The sequence below is a fragment of the Panonychus citri genome, unplaced genomic scaffold (assembly GCF_014898815.1).
Source record: "Panonychus citri isolate SS breed McGregor unplaced genomic scaffold, ASM1489881v1 Contig00144, whole genome shotgun sequence".
In the NCBI taxonomy this organism is placed as follows: Eukaryota; Metazoa; Arthropoda; class Arachnida; order Trombidiformes; family Tetranychidae; genus Panonychus; species Panonychus citri.
In genome coordinates this window covers 1,024,640-1,045,644 of record NW_026515549.1, presented here as the reverse complement: position 1 = coordinate 1,045,644, position 21,005 = coordinate 1,024,640, and the positions used below count along the sequence as shown (strand labels likewise).

General features: G+C 33.6%; 5 protein-coding genes across 5 annotated transcripts; 4 read left to right on the top strand and 1 right to left on the bottom strand.

Annotated features, from left to right (window-relative positions):
• The first annotated feature begins 1,106 nt into the window (after positions 1-1,106).
• Positions 1,107-10,326, top strand: LOC128396550 (serine-rich adhesin for platelets-like). The gene is given in 6 exon segments (XM_053357149.1): positions 1,107-5,745; positions 5,748-7,110; positions 7,171-7,359; positions 9,640-9,719; positions 9,795-9,896; positions 9,968-10,326. Coding segments are annotated over 6 exon segments (5,874 nt in total). The 5' UTR covers positions 1,107-1,772; the 3' UTR covers positions 10,135-10,326.
• A 2,459-nt stretch (positions 10,327-12,785) lies between these two features.
• On the top strand, positions 12,786-14,543 carry LOC128396552 (bone morphogenetic protein 5-like). Its single transcript, XM_053357151.1, has 5 exons — positions 12,786-13,086; positions 13,162-13,525; positions 13,594-13,736; positions 13,797-13,970; positions 14,036-14,543. The coding sequence occupies exons 1-5, from the start codon at positions 12,843-12,845 to the stop codon at positions 14,371-14,373; spliced, it is 1,263 nt and encodes a 420-aa protein (XP_053213126.1). The 5' UTR covers positions 12,786-12,842; the 3' UTR covers positions 14,374-14,543.
• An 80-nt stretch (positions 14,544-14,623) lies between these two features.
• LOC128396551 (cytochrome b-c1 complex subunit 2, mitochondrial-like) lies at positions 14,624-16,521 on the bottom strand. The gene is made up of 3 exons (XM_053357150.1): positions 15,548-16,521; positions 15,180-15,470; positions 14,624-15,108 (listed from the first exon to the last, which is right to left on the bottom strand). Exons 1-3 carry the CDS (start codon positions 16,396-16,398, stop codon positions 14,868-14,870), a joined length of 1,383 nt encoding a protein of 460 aa, XP_053213125.1. The 5' UTR covers positions 16,399-16,521; the 3' UTR covers positions 14,624-14,867.
• A 128-nt stretch (positions 16,522-16,649) lies between these two features.
• LOC128396475 (phytanoyl-CoA dioxygenase domain-containing protein 1-like) lies at positions 16,650-18,144 on the top strand. Its single transcript, XM_053357068.1, has one exon. It carries the CDS (start codon positions 16,875-16,877, stop codon positions 17,724-17,726), a length of 852 nt encoding a protein of 283 aa, XP_053213043.1. The 5' UTR covers positions 16,650-16,874; the 3' UTR covers positions 17,727-18,144.
• A 287-nt stretch (positions 18,145-18,431) lies between these two features.
• Positions 18,432-20,908, top strand: LOC128396464 (endochitinase-like). Its single transcript, XM_053357056.1, has 8 exons — positions 18,432-18,782; positions 18,852-19,064; positions 19,132-19,394; positions 19,452-19,555; positions 19,627-19,750; positions 19,832-20,026; positions 20,096-20,270; positions 20,343-20,908. The coding sequence occupies exons 1-8, from the start codon at positions 18,728-18,730 to the stop codon at positions 20,798-20,800; spliced, it is 1,587 nt and encodes a 528-aa protein (XP_053213031.1). The 5' UTR covers positions 18,432-18,727; the 3' UTR covers positions 20,801-20,908.
• Positions 20,909-21,005: the final 97 nt, after the last annotated feature.

The window sequence follows — 21,005 nt, the reverse complement described above, 5'->3', positions numbered from 1 at the left end:
TTATCATGATGGAACCACTACAATTTCCAGAATTACTTAATTCTTTTGTTTATCTGCAATCAGATGTGGTGAAAGAGTAAAAATCTTTACAAGAAAAAAAAACAATGAAAATTGCGATAAACTGATTGTTTTTCAATGAAGCAATCAGCTAATTAATCAACCCAGATGACAAGTCTCATCAAATGTAATTAGAAAAAAAATTGAGATTAGAATTGAACTTAATAACATTGGTCACATTTCCGTTTTATGTATTGTAATTGTAGTTAATTGTTAGTAAAATAATTAAATGTTTGAATGAATCGACTTTTGAAATTGCGCAAAATTTTCAATGAGCTGATTAATCAACTTATTAATAATTTCTGATCGAGGGTGTGAACATCAAATTAATAGTTTACTTTAAATAAATCAACAGACGATTGATTAATTACGATTAAAAATACTTCCATAGTAAGTGAGATACTAATTGCATGAGGCCAAAGTAGTTTAATTATCCTTGTAAACCTTATGATATAAATCAAATCAAAGTGATTATGGTGATTGGACAAAATCTCTCGATAATTATTTTCATTTTTAAATGAAGGTTATTATTGGATAAGAGAATCGATTCTCTGTTTACCTTTAAGGCTTTTAATTGTTCCATGTGAATCGACCTTCGACTAATTAAAGTCGTTTATTCATTTCTTCAGTTTATCTCAATCTCTCTTTTCTGTCCTTTCCTGATTGCCCTTTTTGCACCTCCATTGTTACAGGTATTCCCATCACTTCATCATCTTCATCGATTTCATATCAACTGTAGGAAGAGCAAAGTAGAGTATTGGAAGTGAGCGAGGGAGAGAAGTGATGATGAAAAGGAAAAGGAAAGAGCAATAGGATGAGGATGGAAAGTATAACAACCATATTGGGGGAAGGGTCGAATACCCAATTTATTGTTAATGAAAAAGAGGAAGATGAAGATGGAGAGGAAAAGGAAAGAAGAAAGAAAAAGAGAAAGAGAAACATGAAAGTAAATAGAAAGAAAATCTCTCTCTCTCTCTCTTTCTCTCTCGAACCGGTGCTTTTGTTATCTTCATCCTTATTTGCGTCGATATTAACATTTGATTTTGTTTTAATTACTTTTAATTAGCGATTTCCTCAAATAGAAACTAATCAGTGGAGTTGTTATTCTGTTAAATAATTAAAATCTCCCCACCACCCAACCTCCCACTCCTTGTTTTCTTATCATTCGTGTTTCTTGTTATTATTTTTATCTCGAGGCAGAAAAACATGAATATCTGATTGATTCTATTTCTTTCATCGATTATTGCTAATTATTCATCTTCCATATTTCAATCAGTTGATTGTCTTTTCCATTTTCATCTTTAATTTAAAGTTTCTCCTTCAATAAAAGTGATTAAAATTCATGAGGTGAATCCAATTATCTAGTTAATTGACTTTAATTGTGTGAATTATTGGTTAAAGGTGAATAAGTGATAAAGAGACAAACCCTAAGACTAATTGTTGGATAAAAGAAAAGAAAAGAAAAATCAATGAATCAACAATTAAGGAACACGTTCCATCATCAAGAAGATCAATTTTTGCTTCTCATATTTGAACCTTTTTCTTCCTGAATCCTTATTGCCAACAATTTAATAATCATAAAAACGAGTTTCATTCAATGATTAACAATTGATCCGTTATGTGTATTGGAGGCTAATTGGTTAAACTTGATAAATAATCGGGTTTAAGTTCCTAGGTTAATGTTAAATGTTGATAACTAAAAGTTAACCAACAAGATGATTTTAAATGAAACCAGGGATGTGATGATGATGAAAAGGACTTCAAGCCCAAAGGCATCGGTTTCATCCTCATCCTCATCTTCATCATCTCCATTCTCATGCTCTCTATCATCCTCAGTCTCTTCCCCATCTTCATCTCCCTCATCAAGATCATCAATTGATAAACATGAGACTAGATCAGATAGTTGTTTAGTTCAATTGGTTAAACCATCAAATCAACTAAATAAGATAGAACAATTTTCCCGGAAATTATATGAGTTTGATTCAAAGTTAAACGGCTTCAAGCCGAGGAGTGGTCAGTTTCATTTAACTAATTCAACAACAACAACAACAACAACAACTTCAACCCGTTTCACAACAACATCAAGATCAACAACCGGTCTCAGTTTGATTCGGTCATCGTTACCAAATTATATCTCACATTTAACTGACCCTGAGCTTGAAACACATCATGAAATAGACTCCGGCAACAGGAATAAAAGTTACTATTGTGAAAAGAATGATAAAAATTATCAAGATAATAACAGTAATAAAACCGATGATTCAGATTATTGGAGAAAGCGTTTGAAAAATCAACAGGATGGAAAACACTGCGAAGGATCAACACCAGTGATCAATAAGCCTTCATTGACACTCAGTTCGATTTCAAGACGAACATTACCTCGAACTTTCAATTCTTCGTCATCTTTATCATCTTCTTCTTCATTATCATCACGGTCATCAACATCAACATCAAAATCTCTCCAATCATCACCGATTGACAGTAATCTTGGTTCATCGGACTTTAATTGTTTATCATATTCATCTCCATCATCTCCATCATCCTCACCATCAGTAATATCTGCATCTTCTGGATTCGTGAGCTCACCAACATCACCAAGAATCATGAAATCTTCAAGTCATTTAGTTTCTTCAAGATTTAAAAGTGAAACTAATAACAGTACTAATCAGGATTCCAATGGCTCATCTTTAGTTTCTCAAGATTGTGTAGATTATGTTTCGACTCCCCAAGAACCACCACGTCCTCGGATTACTCGTTTTACGAAATCAAATCGATCATCAAAGGAAATCAATCACATTTCAAATGGTTCATCTTCCAATACAATCAAACCAACAAGATCTTATTCACGTTTAAATAGTTTACCTTGTAATCAGTATAAAAGTGATTATGATAATAGTGATGGTCAACAATCAAAACAAACTTGTCGCAATTATCTAAGAGCTTTATCAATACCTAGTGGATTAAATGGCGATTCTTTAAATTGTTCTAATCGGTCTAATTCAACATCAGATTCACGTGAATCTCTAGAAACCAGTAATTGCAATCAACGAATTGTTGGTAGTCTTCTCAATTCGCCTAAATGGTCAATGATAAAGGAAAAGTTTGAAAAATGTGATGGTCAAGATGAGAATAAAGAGAAACCTGAAATTGTGACTTACTCTTCTCCTCAACTTCGACGTAAAACTTATCCAACCTCCTCTTCCAGTTTAACACCTTCATTGTCATTGAGCAATTTAACTCTATTAACGTGTAATCATTTCAACAGAGTTCGTGCAACATCATTAACACCAAAAATCTCAACAATGGTCAATAAAAAGTGTTCATTACAATCAGATAATCCTAATCGGTGCTCATCCACTTCATTAAACTCATCAAATTCATCGTCTTCTACTCTAACTGATAAACATGTTAAATGTAATCGCTTCTCATCATCTGGTCGATTAACATTAACAGAAGCAACTTCACATTCATCATCATCATCATTGTCTCCATATTCATCACCATCGTCACCCTCCTACTCTCTTGATAACCATGGTAATTATCCGATGGAAAAGAAATGTAATTCTGGTAAGATCAATATGGAACAAGGGTCTAGAATGAAAAGTAATTCTCGAATCGCTCAAATTGCTTCTAAATTTGATGCAAATGTTAATCAAAATTCATCGGCTGTCGATTCTGTTAACTGTGGCCTAATAGATGAAGAGAAACCTTGGAAAAGTAAAAGTGACCTTCGTGAATCCAATAGGATGATCTCTACCTCATCATCATCTACCTCATCCATTTCATTGTTGACTGTGCATAAAAACTCATCTGACCAATTGAAACAATCAAATGTCTCCACAATTTCAAGAGCAACTAATTACTTGGCATCGTCTTCAAATTCACTGTCCAGTTCAATCAGCGGGAGGTCAGAAAATGTTGATGAGACTCACGAAGAGAATGAAGAAAAAGTTGTATCAGTTAAGGAAACAATTCTGCGTCTTGAATGTATTAAATCACCAAAAGGAGATAATATTCACCAATCAACAAGCAAAATTAATCGATCAACGTCAGATCAACAATCAAGTAAACCAGTAATTACCTCGAGAAGGAAAACTTTGCCTGGGGTAACATTTTCCAACAATGAAACAAATACGATTAATTTTACCGATGAGAGAACACAAATTAACGATGATAATTGTACTCATCATTGTACACCAGTTAATTGTTCAACCAAAGAATCAGGTAAATCTGTTAAAGCTCCTTTACCAGCACCGAGAAACATTTCAAATAATCAAAAGAATTCAAATTCGGTTAAATTATCATCATCAACTTTTCTTTCATCATCAATTTCACATCAGCAATTACCAAAAGACTCTCGATTATCATCATCATCATCGTCAACATCATCTTCAACCTTCACTCAATCTCTTCTCGCTGAAGATATCAAAAAGACGCCAAGTTTTCTGTGGAGCAATAATCCTAATCCTAATCCGAATCATTATAATAATCGTCTAAGAGGAACCAGTTGTTCACTTTCGTCTTCCCTCACCAATGTGAAAGAATCAAGTAAGAAACAAGAAGTTTCATCTCGCCAGTTTAACCAGAGTGTAAACAACATCAACTTGAGTGGAAACAACAACAACAACATAGAGGAACCAATTTATGAGCCTGTTAGCTATTCGCCGACACCAACAATAAGCAGCAGTAATTTTGGTGTTTCTCTTGGCAAAAACAGTCAATCGACCAATACAATTTCGTCTTATCGTGATACCCGATCTGTTTTCCATGATTATGATGACAGTATTTCGGTGAACAGTGAAAACTCATCTCTCTCTTATAGTGACTCTGGTTCTTATTCATCTGGTGTTCATGAACCATCAACACTTTCATCATCATCATCATCAAACCGATCAAACAGAACCACTCCCGGCTTTTCATCCATTTTACCACCTCCTTTACCACCTCGTTGGACAGAAGCCAATAAGCAAGGAAATTGTGTAAATACCTTGACCACAACATTGACCTCAACTTCCAATAGTCACCTGATCAATCCAACATCATCTATTGGTATTAATCTTAATGGTTTAGAAACCTACATTTCTAACCAGTGGAACAATAAAGACGATTGTTACGGTGCAGATCATATTTACGATAGTATTCACTACACGAATTTCTCTGATGAAGTGACCTTGGATAAGAGTGAGATGTTGAGTAAATTATTGAAAGAGTTGGAAGACATGTCACCAACTCGAGATCTCAAGGTGAAAGACAACAACAGCTCAAACAGTTATGATGTTTGTATCTCAAGGACACCATCGACTTTGAGCTGTTCCTCCATTTCTCGAAATGGGTCAAATGCTTCTGACAATCGGGATAAAAGTTCAGAAGATTTTTCCATCGGAGGTGTTACACCTAAAAGTAGTGAGAGTAATTCACCTTCAGGAACCATGGGAAATTCAAGTTGCTCATCTCAAACTCCTCCAAAAATCACCCCAAGAACCACAATAAAATCATCTAAAAAATTTGACTCCGATTCATTTGGTGGTTATGCCAATTTCCCCTCAATCTTGGAGGATAAAGTGCTCTCTTCAGGCTCTTTAATGGATTCTATTCTTGAGTCATCATCACCTTCTTTACGAGAAACAATTCAAAGGGAAATGAAACGCTCAGAGTATCTTTCCCAGAGCCATCATTCTGAAACATTGATGAAAACTCAAGTTTCCTTCATTCCAATAGGCTTTCTATTGTTAGCAAAAAGTCAGCCGATTATGTCGAAGCCATTGATCCAAGCGAGCAAAAAAAACCGAATATCAATGATCTTTACCGAGAGGGTCTCATCCATCCAGAGTCTCGTTACGAGACTCATGAATTTGAAGGATACATGGAATTCAAAGAGACTCGAGGCTTTTTCTCTTCAACAGCTGAACAACCTTTGTATCAATTGTACGATGAACAAGTTAAACACAATCGAATCCTTTGGGCTAGCGGATTAACTGATGATTCTCAGGATGATATTGATCCGTTGGATTCAATTTATGCTGAATTGGATGGAGCCTCTAATTGTGAATGCAACTCTTGTGAATCAGGAATCGATGAAGCCAACACACCAACAACTTCACTGACATCTTCAATTGCGTCAACGACAAGAACAACACCTCACATATCGGCCATTGATTTAGTTGGTAAGAATGGTAATCGTCAACTTTGGTGCGAAGTGCCACAAGTTAAAGAAGCTGGTGTAGCATCTAAACTGTCACCAAAAGAGAGGAAACACCAAGAAGCGATGTTTGAAGTGATAACATCAGAAGCCTCGTATCTCAAGAGTTTAGACATTCTAGTCAATCATTTCATGAAAAGTGAAGAATTTGCAAATCCAGAAATTCTCAATCCCCATGATAGAAGTGGCCTTTTTTCTAATATTGAATCCGTCTTTGAAATAACTCGACGCTTGATGAAAGATTTAGATGATCGTTGGCAAACCAATGTTGTCATTTCTGATGTTTGTGATATTTTACTGAGATTTACAACATCCGAATTCGATGAGTACATAAAATATCTGCGTTTCTGTAAGAAACAAGAGAAAACCCTGAAAATTTTACAAAAACAACCAAAATTTGCTCTCGCCTTGAAACAATTGGAAACAAATCCAAAGTGCCATGGACTCGCATTGACTTCCTTCCTGTTGTTACCCATGCAACGGATAACCCGATATCCTCTTCTAGTTGAAGCCATACTTAACCATCGACCTCCAACGGAAACAGATAAATATGAGATATGTCAAAAAACTTTGGCTGCTCTTTACAAGGTTGTCAACGATTGCAACGAAGAGGCCAAAAAAACAGAGCGACTTCAAGAGCTCATTGATTTGGACAGCATTTTAAACTTTGATAAAGTTAAATACTTCCCACTGATAAGTGAATCAAGACATTTAATGAAAAAAGATGAAGTTGTCAGATGGAAACAAACATCAAGTTCAATCATTCCCGCTCGCGGTCGGAACCCGTTGTGGAAAAAGTCACCTCTCCATCTTTACCTATTTAACGACCTTTTGCTTATCGCCTCAAAGAAAAGGTAAATGAATATCAACTGATTGGTTAACTTGTTAATCTGATTTGATTGTTTCCTTTCCAGTGAAATTTGCTATTCAGTGAATGACTATTGTGAGAGAAACTGTTTGACCGTCCGATCCATTGATGTTCCCGGCGAAGAGGGAACACCTCCAATTGGAATGAAATCAAGCCTAGAAAATTTGGTTCAATTGACTTTCCTCAAGAATCATGCAAGACGAACTTGTGAATATTTCATTGCTTTTCCAACTGAGTAAGTTTCATTCTTTGATTCCTTTTATCATGACTTTCATTACGATTATAATAATAACAGTTCACAATGTTTTCATTTGGTTTTCATTTTCTTGCCAAATAATAATCATCAACCCTCATCATGTTCATTGGAAATTAGTTAATAGAAATCAAGATCTTGCAATGTTAAATGAATTCTTTATGTTCCTTAGTTAATCAAATTAACTCAGACAAACATTAGAAGCTTCAATTAAAAGCTCAATCATGTCGTAGGCTAAAAATGAGAAAAGTGATTAATTTAATTTTCAACGGTAAACTTTAGTCAACTTGTTTGTAAGTTTGTAGTTAATTCTTATTCATTATTTACTTGATTCCAGAAATAGTCTCACTCATGATTTACATGATAATCATAAGTTATCATCATCGTGACCTTCAAATGTTTAAACTAATTTTTCAATTCATATTTAATCATATGTTTCATTTTCATCACTCTTTTCACCTTTATCTTTTCATCTAAAATTCATTTTCATGAAAAGTTCTGGAATCATGAGGTTATCTCCATGTCTAGGTCGATCCTTTCCAGTTTCTTTATTCAATTTAACCTCTTATAATGAGGTTCTTAATTGTAATTAAATGTTGCTCTCACCAAAAGTAACTAATCAGAAAATCTTAATACGTTATTTTGATGGTCAATTTGGAATTTAGAATAAGAGTAACATCGAGACTCTTTTTAAAAATGGAAATCAAATTATCATTAATTAAAACGAAATTGTGTAATTAGAGTTAACAATTTCACCTCAAGGATCAAGTGATGAATCAATTTCCTTAAGTTGCTTTTGTTTTCTTGATTTTTCTCAATAATTAGTAACAAAACCGGAAGATAATCCAAAACAAAAAGTTCTTCTCTATTGAAAATGATTATTCTGATTATTGTTTTTCTGAATCAATCACAAAAACTGAACAATAATCTAAGATCATTGGCTTTGTTTGATTGTTGATTCATTTCCTTGATATCATCAAGTTTATCCTTTTGAAACTTATTCAGGATCTAATACTTTTCTATTGCGATTGATTGTCTCAATCAACTGATCAGTTGATTTCTAGTCAAAAATATTCAATTAATATAATTATTTTTAACTAATTTTAGTTCAGCAATTTTACTTGCATCTAAAATTAAGATTAAATCAATTCACCAAAATGCTAAACAAAATTACCAATAGTCAATTCAATTGAATCTACTAATTACTTTTACATGAAATTATCCCACAATTAGTGATTTATTGCTTTGCAATTATCATTTCAAAGATAATCTTTATTGAGTGAAATTATTTACATTCGGCCTTGATTGTCAATATATCGACTTTGATTGTCGAAATCAATATTTTCTTCAATTTTTGTCATTTTCTCTTCTTTCTTTCTGGCCAATCCATTGTAAAGGGTGGACCAGCTAATACGTTAGAATAAGATGAGTTAAGCTTGACCAGATATCTAATAATCAACGAGGAGACCCTCTAGATGTAATCAAGATCAACATTGCGATTAAGTTTAATCATTTTTCTTTTAGATGCAATTTAAATTGTTGTTTTCAAAGAGCAATTCAACTTTACAAAGTATAAATATTATCTCATATTCATCACTTGATTCGAAGGACAAAAAACTCTTGATTTTAATAACTTGATTGTTGTTTCTTTTATATTTAATCATAAATAGTAATCTTGATTATCTTCTTCCTGTTTCTTTCTCCATTGACCATTGTCCAGATTATCTGATTATCTGATTATCACCATTAACACTTAATCTGTAAGATTTACCTGTTTTCAGTTGTTCAGAAATCTATTATCATTAATGTCTTCCTATTTTTCTCAATTTAACCAGGATAATAACTCAGAATGCGAATTTGTAACAAGATTATATTAGATATTTCCTATTATATTATTAATACTTTCAAGATAATTAATGGGATTTTACACGATTTAAATTCTGAAATTCATTTTAATTGTGAGTTCATAATTTCAAGAGGTTTTGAGTTGTTCTTTTGAAATTTTCTATTATTTTTATTGTAAAGTTTTTTTTAAGAAATAACAATAATTTGAATTGAAGAGTTTGAAACTTGGATGATTCAAGAGAGATAATCATCATGGATGATCAGTCAATGGTTTATGGTTAATTAATTTGCTTCGGGAATATTTTTCCATATTACTAACAAGCAAAATGACTTCACTCGATGTTACTCATTCAAAGATTTCATGTCAATAACATTTTGATTAACATCAAGTCTTTAATTTTTCATTTTCTTAATCAGAACGGATAAGATCAGATTCATAGAAGCAATCGAACCACCCAAATCAGATAAACCGAATGAAAAGATTTACGAAGAATGGGGTAAGTGTCTAATTCGCTATACAACTTAAATCTACGAACTAATTGTTGATGATAATTATATTAATTCTAATTTAGATTGTCCTCAAGTGATTTGTGAAAGGCAATACAACGCACAACAACCCGATGAATTGAGTTTGGAAAAATCTGATGTGGTCAATGTTTTCCGTAAAACGAATGGTAAAATTAACTTTCTCTTTATGATGGAAAACAACAATTAACTCACTTTATTTAATTTCTTTTCCTCCTAGATTGGTACGAAGGTGAAAGAATCAGAGACGGAGCTCGTGGTTGGTTCCCCGCTTCGTGTACCCAGGAGATCGTTAATAAACACGTTCGTTCGCGTAATCTAAAACTCCGTCATAGATTAATGACATTAACGGAACAACACATTTTGGAAATGCAAAAGAATCAATAATCAATAATTATCAATCATTCGATTGTTAATTGATTCTCATAATAGTTTCAACGTCATTATCCCCAAAGAAATCATCTTTTCCTCTTTAAATTTATCTCTCGTGCTCAAATATCTTCATCAATTTTATCAAATATTTGATTTCATATTTTAATCACTTTGTACATTCATTACACATAAAGTACTTTATCGTAACTGAATCGAGTTTACTTTTGATAATTTGATAATTCAATTGACTGAATCGGTTAACTATGTATTGATAACAGCCAATTCGATGATACATTGGATGACATAGTAAGAAACTTAATCTGCTCATCTGAAACCCGAAACTCAGTGGATTAAATATTAATCGGGTTTAAATTTTTCATTAACAAGTAAGAATATTGATTTTACTTTATGCACGTGTGAGTTGATAGTAATGCAAACATAGGAAATGGTTTTCAATATACAAGTTAAGTCATCAAATTAATTTTAAATAAGAAGCCATTCGAGTTGATGAGCAATTGGCTTGGATCAATTGTTGGTTTAGATAAATTTAAATATCGGTAGAATGCAGCTTGATAAAAAAGTTCTGTAAGAAAAGAAAATAAATATCAAAATTGTCACTTATAAGTGAGTTGGGACAGTATGTTGAGTTTGGATGGCTGGACGACTTTTTGGTTGGACGTTTCTGATAAATCCACTGATTCCATTGATTTAGTCCAAGTTCCTTGGTTGCTGATTTTAACCATTTGTTGGGTTACATTGCTCATTAAACGACTACCAGATCCATCAGGGATAAACCTTGACCAAGATGCTGAGAAACTCGCAAACATACTAGTCTGAATATTATTGCCTTCCTTGTAGTTCGTTTTATTGCCATAACATCGAGTTGCCCAAAAACCCGAAGTGATCCAGTTTGTTTGTTGCTCGATTTTCTGAAAAGATTCATTATCACGGGAAGAGTGTAAATCGGTACCAAGTTTATCCAAAAGCTTGTCAAAAGGTTCGTCCTCGGTAGTACAATGGACAACTTTGTTATTCTTGTCAATACTTAAACCAGCTAAGCGTTTTCTCAAGAAAGAATCAGGCTTGATGGCCAAGTCCCGACATGTTGATACGGATGATGATGTCGGTGAGACCGGGTTTTGATCTACCGCGGAAACAGTAGTCTGGTGGTGAGATGATTCAGATGAACAATTTTTCGATTTAGATGCTGAAATGAGCTCATTGTTTTCTCTAAATGATTGAACCAATTCTCTATGACTAGGATTTATTGAGCGGACATCTCGTGGTATATGAGTCTCTTTGTGACAATAAAACTTGACACAAGAAAGAGAATGGCAAATTAGGAGAATCAGTGAAAGAGCAGCTAAACTTGCTGATAGAATACATTTGAAGATGAACAGTTCTGATTGAGAAAAATAATTGGAAATCTCTGGCAAATGAGATAATTTAGCTGTGAACCAGAGAAGAGAAAGAACCGCATCCCATGGTTGATAATTCGCATTTCTTTCAAGTACCAGGATTATCACAGAGAGCATGAAACCAATAACAGTAATAAGAAATCGTGGAGCCCAATCCGTTAAAAGGGCTCGAATTTGTTCAGGTAAATAGATCAATTTGAGCTTTGAGTCTGCCTCCAAATCGACAATATCACAAAGTGTTAATGCAACAGCAACCAGAATAAGAACTGTGGTTAAAAATAGAGTCAGTAAAGACCATAAGAGTACAACCCCTTTACTGAGTTCAGATTCAGGAGATGGAGAAGTCACCGGAACTGGAGATGATTTTACATTTGGAACTGCTTTCAATTTCGGCTTAGGTACTGGTGAGAGTTGAATGGGTAGACCAGCATCGTTTACTTTTAATTTCATCGCACAAAAGGTCAATTTGATTTTTTTACCAGAGAATCAAGTTAAATGTGATTCCCTTAGATCGCAGCCAAAGGTAAGAAAGAAATAGTTCAACGGATGTGATTCTATGAAACAAAGACTTCACCAGAAATGCACCAAGAAAATGCAAAGGTGAAAACACATGATTAAAACCTAATTAAATTGCGATGAAAAAATTTTGAAACATTAAAACAAAAAGTAAACAATAGAATTGATTTTATTATCATCATGTAGACAAATGCATTAGGCATTTTTGCCACCAGGGCACCGAACTAGACGTTCAGTTTACAGAGAATGTTTTTCTTTAATGATTACAAATATTTTAAAATTCCCATTTGTTCTTTCATAGATTTGCCGGGTCCTTGAAGTGATGTCCAATTTTCAAAAGCATATATTTTAAATGTCAAAGTTTAAATTTTTTCTTTTTTAAATGTTTCATTTTAAATATGAGTTTGTTGGGTAGACATGTTTAAATATCGATTGTTTAAATATTGCCTATAGCAAGTTTACTTACTTCACTATACTTACGATCACTTTTCACATTTTGGGTTAGGTGATAAGGGAGACATTTTGATGTAAATTGTTATATATATCACTCGATGCACAGGAAAAAGTTGTACTTGAAATTAGACTGATGCATATTGACTGTTTTTTTCTTAATTAGTTATAATTAATTAATCACAGAGTTAAGAAGGTAGATGTTAACCAAAACATTGAATAAGTTGAATGAAAAGCGAAACACCAGATGGAGCCACTCGGGTTTCTTTCATTTTGTTTACTTTTTTGTTTCTTGGTTTTTGGTTAGTTTGTTATGATTAATTAATTTGCCTTAAAGTCATGATTATCGAGTGGAGAGCTTTCAAATTTACTAATTTCATCACCGTTTTTAATATAACCTTGTTCACCAGATTGTTAATTATCTTTAATTTGATTGAATTTTTGTTGGCATTAGGATTAACTGGCAACAGTTATGACCAGAGTATCGCTTATAAACTTTTACCCACTTCTGAAAAGAGAGAGTTACAAACTCATTTGCTTAATCTTCTTGGATTGGATCATCGACCGAAACCGAAAAGAAAAGGTAAAACTTTCACTTCCCTTCTCTTCCATTAATCAATGGCGATCATCTTCTTATAACCTTCTTTTCTTTCCACAGAAATTTTCTCATCTATTTATCTAAAAGAAATTTATCAATCTTTTCTCAATGAGGATACTTTGAATCTCATCTACAAGGATGGTCATCCTTTTTATCATCGTGTACAATTTGATAGCCATCCAACTGTCAAAGCTTTTAACGAGTCAGATGTAATTGTGAGCTTTATGAACGATAATTTAGCTAAAATTAATGGATTGGATTCTAACCTGAGCAAAGGATCTAGATTTTGGTTTAACACAAGAGAAATAGCTCAAGGGAGCAAAGTTTCTAGTGCTGAGTTACGATTGTTCAAGAACGAAACTCATCCAGAAATCCTCGACCTTTTCGAGATAAATATTTATTTCATTGATAACGAACGTAATAAGTAAGTTGATTGTACCTGATTGTAGTTTAGTACCTTATTTAAGGAGTAATATTATTCTGTATTTCTAGAAAGTTAAGATTGATCGAAAGCAAAACTTTCTCAAATGTTCGAGGATGGTTAATATTCAACGTCACTGGTGCCATACAAACTTGGATTGATAATCCAAACAGTAATTCTGGTCTCTATATGACTATTTACTCAACGTCCACAGGTAATTTGCCTTTTTCATTGCTGATCATGTATCAATCAGTTCTGTTTTTTTCAATCTCAGGTAAAGAGCTTTCACCTGAAAGCATAGGACTAAATGGATCGATGGAAAACAATGAAAATCTTCCGTTCGTTTTCGCGTTTTTCAAAAGCCATTCGCATCTACTACATAGGAAGAAAAGAGATGTTAAAAATAACGAAGAAGTGTCCACTTACAAACCACATAATCCATATTATGGTTAGTCATAGATTCGATCTGTTCAAGACTAAATGACTCTAATGATCTCTATTTTTCATATACAGAATTAACAGAATTTGTCTCTAACCGAAGTTGTCAGAAAAAGAGCTTATTTGTCAGTTTTAAAGAACTCGGATGGCAAGATTGGATTATCGCTCCTGAAGGTTATGCCGCTTCTTTTTGTGATGGCGAATGCTCCTTTCCGTTAACCGCTCAAACGAACGCCACCAATCACGCCATAGTTCAAACCCTCGTCCATTTAATGAAACCAAGCTCAGTGCCGAAAGCCAGTTGTGCCCCAACTAAACTCTCGTCGATTATGGTTCTTTATTTTGACGACAATTCAAACGTTATCCTTAAAAAGTACAGAAATATGGTCGTTAAATCTTGTGGATGCCATTGAACAAACTTGATAAATTTATTTTTATTTTCCAATTCAATTCAATTCAAAATTAGCAGTGCACAAATTACTTACATTATTTGCTAAATCAATTCTCTGATTTTCTTGAAATTTGTAATTTATCAATCACCATTCATCAAGCGTTGATTAAAGTTACCATCGCAATCTCTTTATCTATCAATCAATTTGTTACGTTATTCTAGACACGAAAGTTGTGTAAAGTGTTTCAATGAATAAAATTAAATAAATTAAATTTTCTCATTGAGTTTGAAATTTTAATTCTTATTTAAGAGAAACCGAAAGAATAGGAGAGAATTTAGATTGACTTTATACAGACAAATTTGAAACATTTAAATGATAACAATAATTTAATTTACATGTTCTAACTCGAATAAATCATTTCAAGATGTTAAGATTGTTTCAAGATTCGTGCTCTGGGTTTCATCATCTCCACATAAATGGTTCTGTTAAAACTTTTTAGCCAAAATATTAACTTGCTAAGCTAAATCCTCCAAGTAACACATATTATCTAAATTACCCACAGAGACTAAAGTTCCCTTGGATTTAACTATCTTTGATGCAATTGATTGAATATCCTTTAGTGTAATACCATCAATGTGTTTCTCCAATTCATCGATGGATTTAGCCTCATGTTGATTCATAAGTGTAGCAGCTAAGGTATCAATGAGATTACCTTCATCTTCAGAAGCAATCAAAAGAGCCGCTTTGGCTTGATTTCTAGAAGAAGGAGAAGAAAACAAGTAATTAGATTAACAATTAGTTTGGTCAATATGAGATGATGGACTTACTTTGCGGTTTGCAATTCGTCCTCTTTCACATTTTTACAAGTTTCTCGCATTTTATTGACCACAGCCTTGACAATGTCTCCAGATTCCTTGGCATGACAAGCAATAGCAACTCCAAATAAACCAGAATCAGCATAATTTAGATTTAAAGTATCTACTCTGAATGGAGCTTTAGCTACTTTTCCTGCAGCTTGAGAGAGTTTGCTAGCACCCATTCCTTTTGGAACGTGAACTCCAGTTGAGAGAATATTTTGCAATAAAGTGAAAGCCAAAACATCCTTAAGATTTTCAGAACTAAAAGTGAAAAAGTAACATTAGTGATCTTTCAAAAACCAAAATTAATCAACTCAACATGAGAATAGGATAGTTACCTTGCTCCCTCAGTTGCGACCACAGCATAAGTTTGATTACGACCAGCGTCCATAATTAATCTAGATTCACCTCCAATGAATTTAGATTTAGCAAGCTCTGGACCAGAGAAATCAGATAATCCGAAAGTCTTTTCGACATGTTCTAATAGATGATCTTGATCAACCCCTAGTCCAACGATCGCAACTCGTTTATTAATAAAAGTTCTTTGATGGTAATGATGAAGCATTTCTGATAAATGTTCTGGATCATGATGCTCAAGAACCTCTTTAGATGCGAACAGGGAATTGGACAAACCTCCTCGAAAAGCAATTCGGTGAACTTCCTCAAGGAGAACTTGTTGTGGGTCAATCCTGGCTCGTTCAATCTCTACTTCCATTCGGTATCTATAATCATCAAGTTGCCAAAATTTAAAGGCTGGTCGAGAGACTGTATCGGCAAGATATTTGAAATTGTCCTTGATGGATTCCCTTAATCCATTCATACGGTAAATGATATCATCACGAGTAGAGGAAACAGTTAGAGATGCACCAGAATACTCAATATTTCGTGTAATACCAAAGATGGTGAAATTTTGTGTGTGCATTCCAGCAGCATATCGAATGAAATGAGATGCACCTACTTCCTTAGAAGTTTCAAAACGAGGTCCAGCACGAACATAAACTCCAATTTTAGCTACTGGTGAAAGATTATCCAAAGAAGCAACAACCATACCATTAGGTAAAACCTTTTGTTTCAATTCACCTTTAACCAATTCCTTTTTAGGTTCACTTTTACGAACAGCTTGAGCCTGGGAAGCATAGGATCGCTTCACCAACCTGGAGAGACTCGAAAGCTCAAGTTTTCCCTTCATTATTCACCGGAGAATGACCACAACAAATAAAATGTCAAAAGTAAACAATTAAAGAGGCTCAGATTTAATCACAATCTGTAAATAACTGACACCGAATCAGGACAACCCAAGGTTGAAATAGTAACTATAGTTACTAAGGTTAAACTATTTTTCTATTTGGGGACCGTTCATATAGTACAATCTGTAAACTCGGAATTTAATTCTTTCTAGTAACTAATCATTTTTATCAATTCTGTTGTCAGATTAACCAGATTATCACCAAAAAGGTTGATATGATTAGATTTGCAAGTGACAAGATTGTTCAAAGGCGATGACATTCATCACAATCTAGTCTTTTCTTTCATTTTAAACAATCAAGTGATGTTAATTTGCTTTCAGTCCAAACATAACGGTACAAATTAATTTCTCATCTTTTCCTTGACAATAATTTAATTATCCACCTCAATTGTTTTTCTCTGTGAATTGTTTGTAATACAATGGACTCTTATGAGAATTTGATTAAAGATTATTGGACCAATGGATATGCTGTGTTCCCTAATTTTCTTGATTCAAATGATGTCGATTCCATTTTGAAAGAGACCAAAAATATCGTGGAAACTTTTGATCTCAATGAAAATCGAACTGTATTCAAAACGGGAAAAGGGCAACAAGGAAATGACTATTTTCTCAATTCAGGAGATAGAATTTCTTTTTTCTTTGAAGAGAAGGCCCTTGATTCTGATGGCAATCTAATTGTTCCTCGTGGTCAATGTTTGAACAAAATAGGTCATGCTCTTCATCATTTCAATCCAATCTTTAAACAGGTAACATTCAATGATCGAATCAAAAATCTGTTAAAAAGTCTTGAATTCGTGGAACCAGCGATTGTCCAGAGCATGATAATATTTAAGAACCCGAAAGTTGGAAGTGAAGTTACAGCTCACAAAGATGCCGAGTTTCTATTCACTGAACCAGAGATTAAATTGACTGGATTATGGTTCGCATTAGAAGATGTTACTCTCGAAAACGGGTGTTTATGGTTCATTCCAAAGTCTCACAAGGAAAATGTCACTCGTAGATTCGTAAGAAGTGAAGACGATTCGGGGATCAAAGTTTCATTCGATTTCCCTGAAACGGAGTATGACGAGTCTTCATTTCGACCTGTTACTGTGCCGAAAGGATCTTTATTGCTTATCCACGGATTAGTTGTTCATAAGAGTGGACCTAATCAATCGAATTCACCTCGACCAGTTTATACATTTCATGTAATCGATCAGTTTGAGACCAAATGGTCGCCGATTAATTGGCTTCAACCAACAGAACGACTTCCATTTCCAAGATTTTATTAATAATCAACAAGAGACGCAAAAGAGAAAGTGATATTTTCTGATATTATTTTTACATTGTAATAATTTACTAATCAAAACAGAAAAAAACATTGAGCAATTCAAACCTTAATTGACAAAGATCATTTGATTATAATGATTAGAAAAAGTTAATCAGTTTCACTTTAAAACCAGTTAAACTTGTCGATTAAACTGTTAGAGTCAATGTTTTTTCTTATAATTTCAACGAGTTCATTGACTATCAAATTGAATTCAAAGTGAAATTGTTCAATTGATTAAGAAACTGGAAATAAATGATATTCTTCATCAAATTCAAGTTGAGATTCAGATTTAATAATAATAGAAAATGTCGAATCTCTGGTCTTTTATATTATATATCATCTAAATTGATCTAAATAAATGTTAATCGTGTTAATACTGACACATTTTCAATTGTAGATTCAACTATATTTCGTTAGAGCCATTTAGCTGAACGAATTAGACATAAAATGACTAAAATGAAGGTAAAAAGTAAATCTAATTAACTATATCCTGTAAACACCTTTAGATGCTTAATGAACATTTTGTAACAATTAATGTCAAGATTATCAATCACATTAACTATTAAGGTTGCATCGTAATTCAGTTCAGGTTATCACTTGTTTCCAGTAAATCCGGATTGACATTTCATCCAATAAGTGGTCGCTAATTGTTAGAGTGACAGCAAACTTTATTTAATAATAATAATGAAAAAGTGAATTAAATCAAGTTCAATGGTCTCAGGTCAATGGCCATTCAATGAGAAAATTTTGTTAATTGTATCCCAAATGTTCATTTTCACCTTTATCCATATCATGAAATCCACACCCAATCAACATCTCAGCATTTGCCCGCCCTTTGCCTGTTTCTCAGTCTCTTTACCAAAGAAAATATCATTTCGTTTATAAATAACGTTCATTTCTTTAATTGATAATCATTTGCCTTTTGAACATCACCTTGATAGTCAATAGAATCAGTTGCTAATCATGAAGCAATTGATTAATTTAGTTGTTTTTGTGTTTCTCACCCTATTCACTATTGGTAAGTTGCAGTTAATCTGAAAGTTTCAATCTCAATCTTTTAATTAATCGTTTTCATCTATTTCGATAGTTAATTGTGAAGTGAAAAATGTAACAAATCAAATTCCTGGAAAAATTGTTTGTTACTTTGCTGCTTGGGCGAATTACCGAAAGCCTCCCATGAATTATGATATCGACAATATTTCGGGTGATCTATGTACTCATGTCATCTATTCATTTGTTGGTATGAATGAGAAAACCTTTGAACTTGAATCAATCGATCCCGAATATGATTATGTCAGGAGTAAGTTCCATTATTTTTAAAACAAATTGTTTCAATCTAATTAACTGTCTGTTAATTTGATCGTCAGAGGGATACGAAAAGTTTGTCGGTCTTCGTGAGAAGTGGCCTCAGTTGAAAGTGATGATTGCTGTGGGCGGATGGGCCGAAGGTGGTGCTAAATATTCAAATATGGTCGCTGATGAAGGAAGAAGAAAAACTTTCATCTCTTCTGTGGTATCGTTTCTGAGAAAATATAAATTCGATGGGTTCGATTTGGATTGGGAATATCCTGGAGCCACTGATCGCCAAGGAAAATATTCTGATAAAGAAAATTTCCTTAAATTAGTAAAAGTTAGTTGATTAATCATCTTAATTGCTCTCAGTCTAATTGATTGTTAAATTATCTAGGAAATGAAAGCTGCATTTGATGACGACAAATATATTTTATCTGCTGCTGTTCCTGTTGCCAAGTTTCGTCTACAAGAAGGTTACGAAGTTTATGATTTAGCGAGGTAATTAATTGATTGTTTCCACTGTTATTCCCACTTTGACCTTGATTTAACTTCTATCCATGTATAATCAGGTATCTAGATCAAATTCATGTCATGACTTATGATCTGCGAGGTAATTGGGCTGGTTTTGCCGATGTTCATAGTCCATTGTATCCGCGATCATTTGATGAATATGCTTACGAGAAACTCAATGTTGTAAGTATATCAACTTGTCGATGTAGAGCCGATTTCATTATAGCAATTGATTGATTGATTGATTCGATTTGATTTGATTAGAGAGATGGTCTTCAATTATGGGCTTCGATGGGAACACCTAAGCACAAGTTAATTGTTGGTGTCCCTTTTTACGGCCGAAGCTACACCCTCGGTAGTAAAGAAAATAACGGACTAAAAGCCCCGATTAAGAAGTGGATCGGAGGTGGAGAAGCGGGTAACTATACCGGAGAATCGGGAATTCTTGCTTATTATGAGGTAATAATAATTTGTTTCTATTTGATCAATGAAATCAAACTAATCCAATGAAATTAATTCGTTAAAAAGATTTGCAATCAAGTGAAATCAAAAAATTGGACAAGAAAATGGGACGATGCTGGTAAAGTGCCTTTCGCTTATTATCAAGACCAATGGGTTGGTTATGAAGACGAAGAGAGTTTATCAATTAAAATGAAGTTCATTCGTGATCAAGGTTATGGTGGAGCTATGACCTGGTCTTTAGGTAATTATTTCCCTTTCATGGACTTTCATGTATCTTATACGTCTCATCTCTTTCGTCTCTTCTATCTTTCAGATCTTGACGATTTCAATGGTATTTGCGGTAAAAAGGACAGTTTACTGAGAGTTCTCAATGACGATCTTAAAGGCTACCAGGTCATCATGCCTGATCCCTCAGAAATGACCACTACTGCCAAGCCTTCACCAACTTGGTGGACTCAACCTTCATCTGTTGCTTCAACCAGACCATCAACAACAACATCACCTTCAGTATCCTCGTCGACAGAGATACCTAATGTTCAAGGAGGATCAACATCGAAACCTGCATCCGAAGATGAAGTTCCTAAGGATATGGATTGTTCCAATTCAGCGACTCAATTCGTTCCTCATCCATCTGATTGTTCAAAATACTTTTGGTGCGTTCATGGTAAACCAATGGAGTTAACTTGCCCTAAGGGAACCTTATGGAATCCAAATGGAAATCGTTGCGATTGGGATTATAATGTCAAGACCTTAAATTGTAACAGCATTTAAATATACGAATAGACTCATTCTTTTGATAATTAATATATTGTAATAATGTAAATGAGTTGATAGTCAAATCTAAATTATTTTTGTCAATAATAAATATTTTAAACTCAACTGCTAATTTCTGAAAAGTTTCTGAAAAAAATATTAAATTTGAAACACATTCAGTAATCACAATTTGAAGTTTAATTTTCCCATGAATGATTAATTG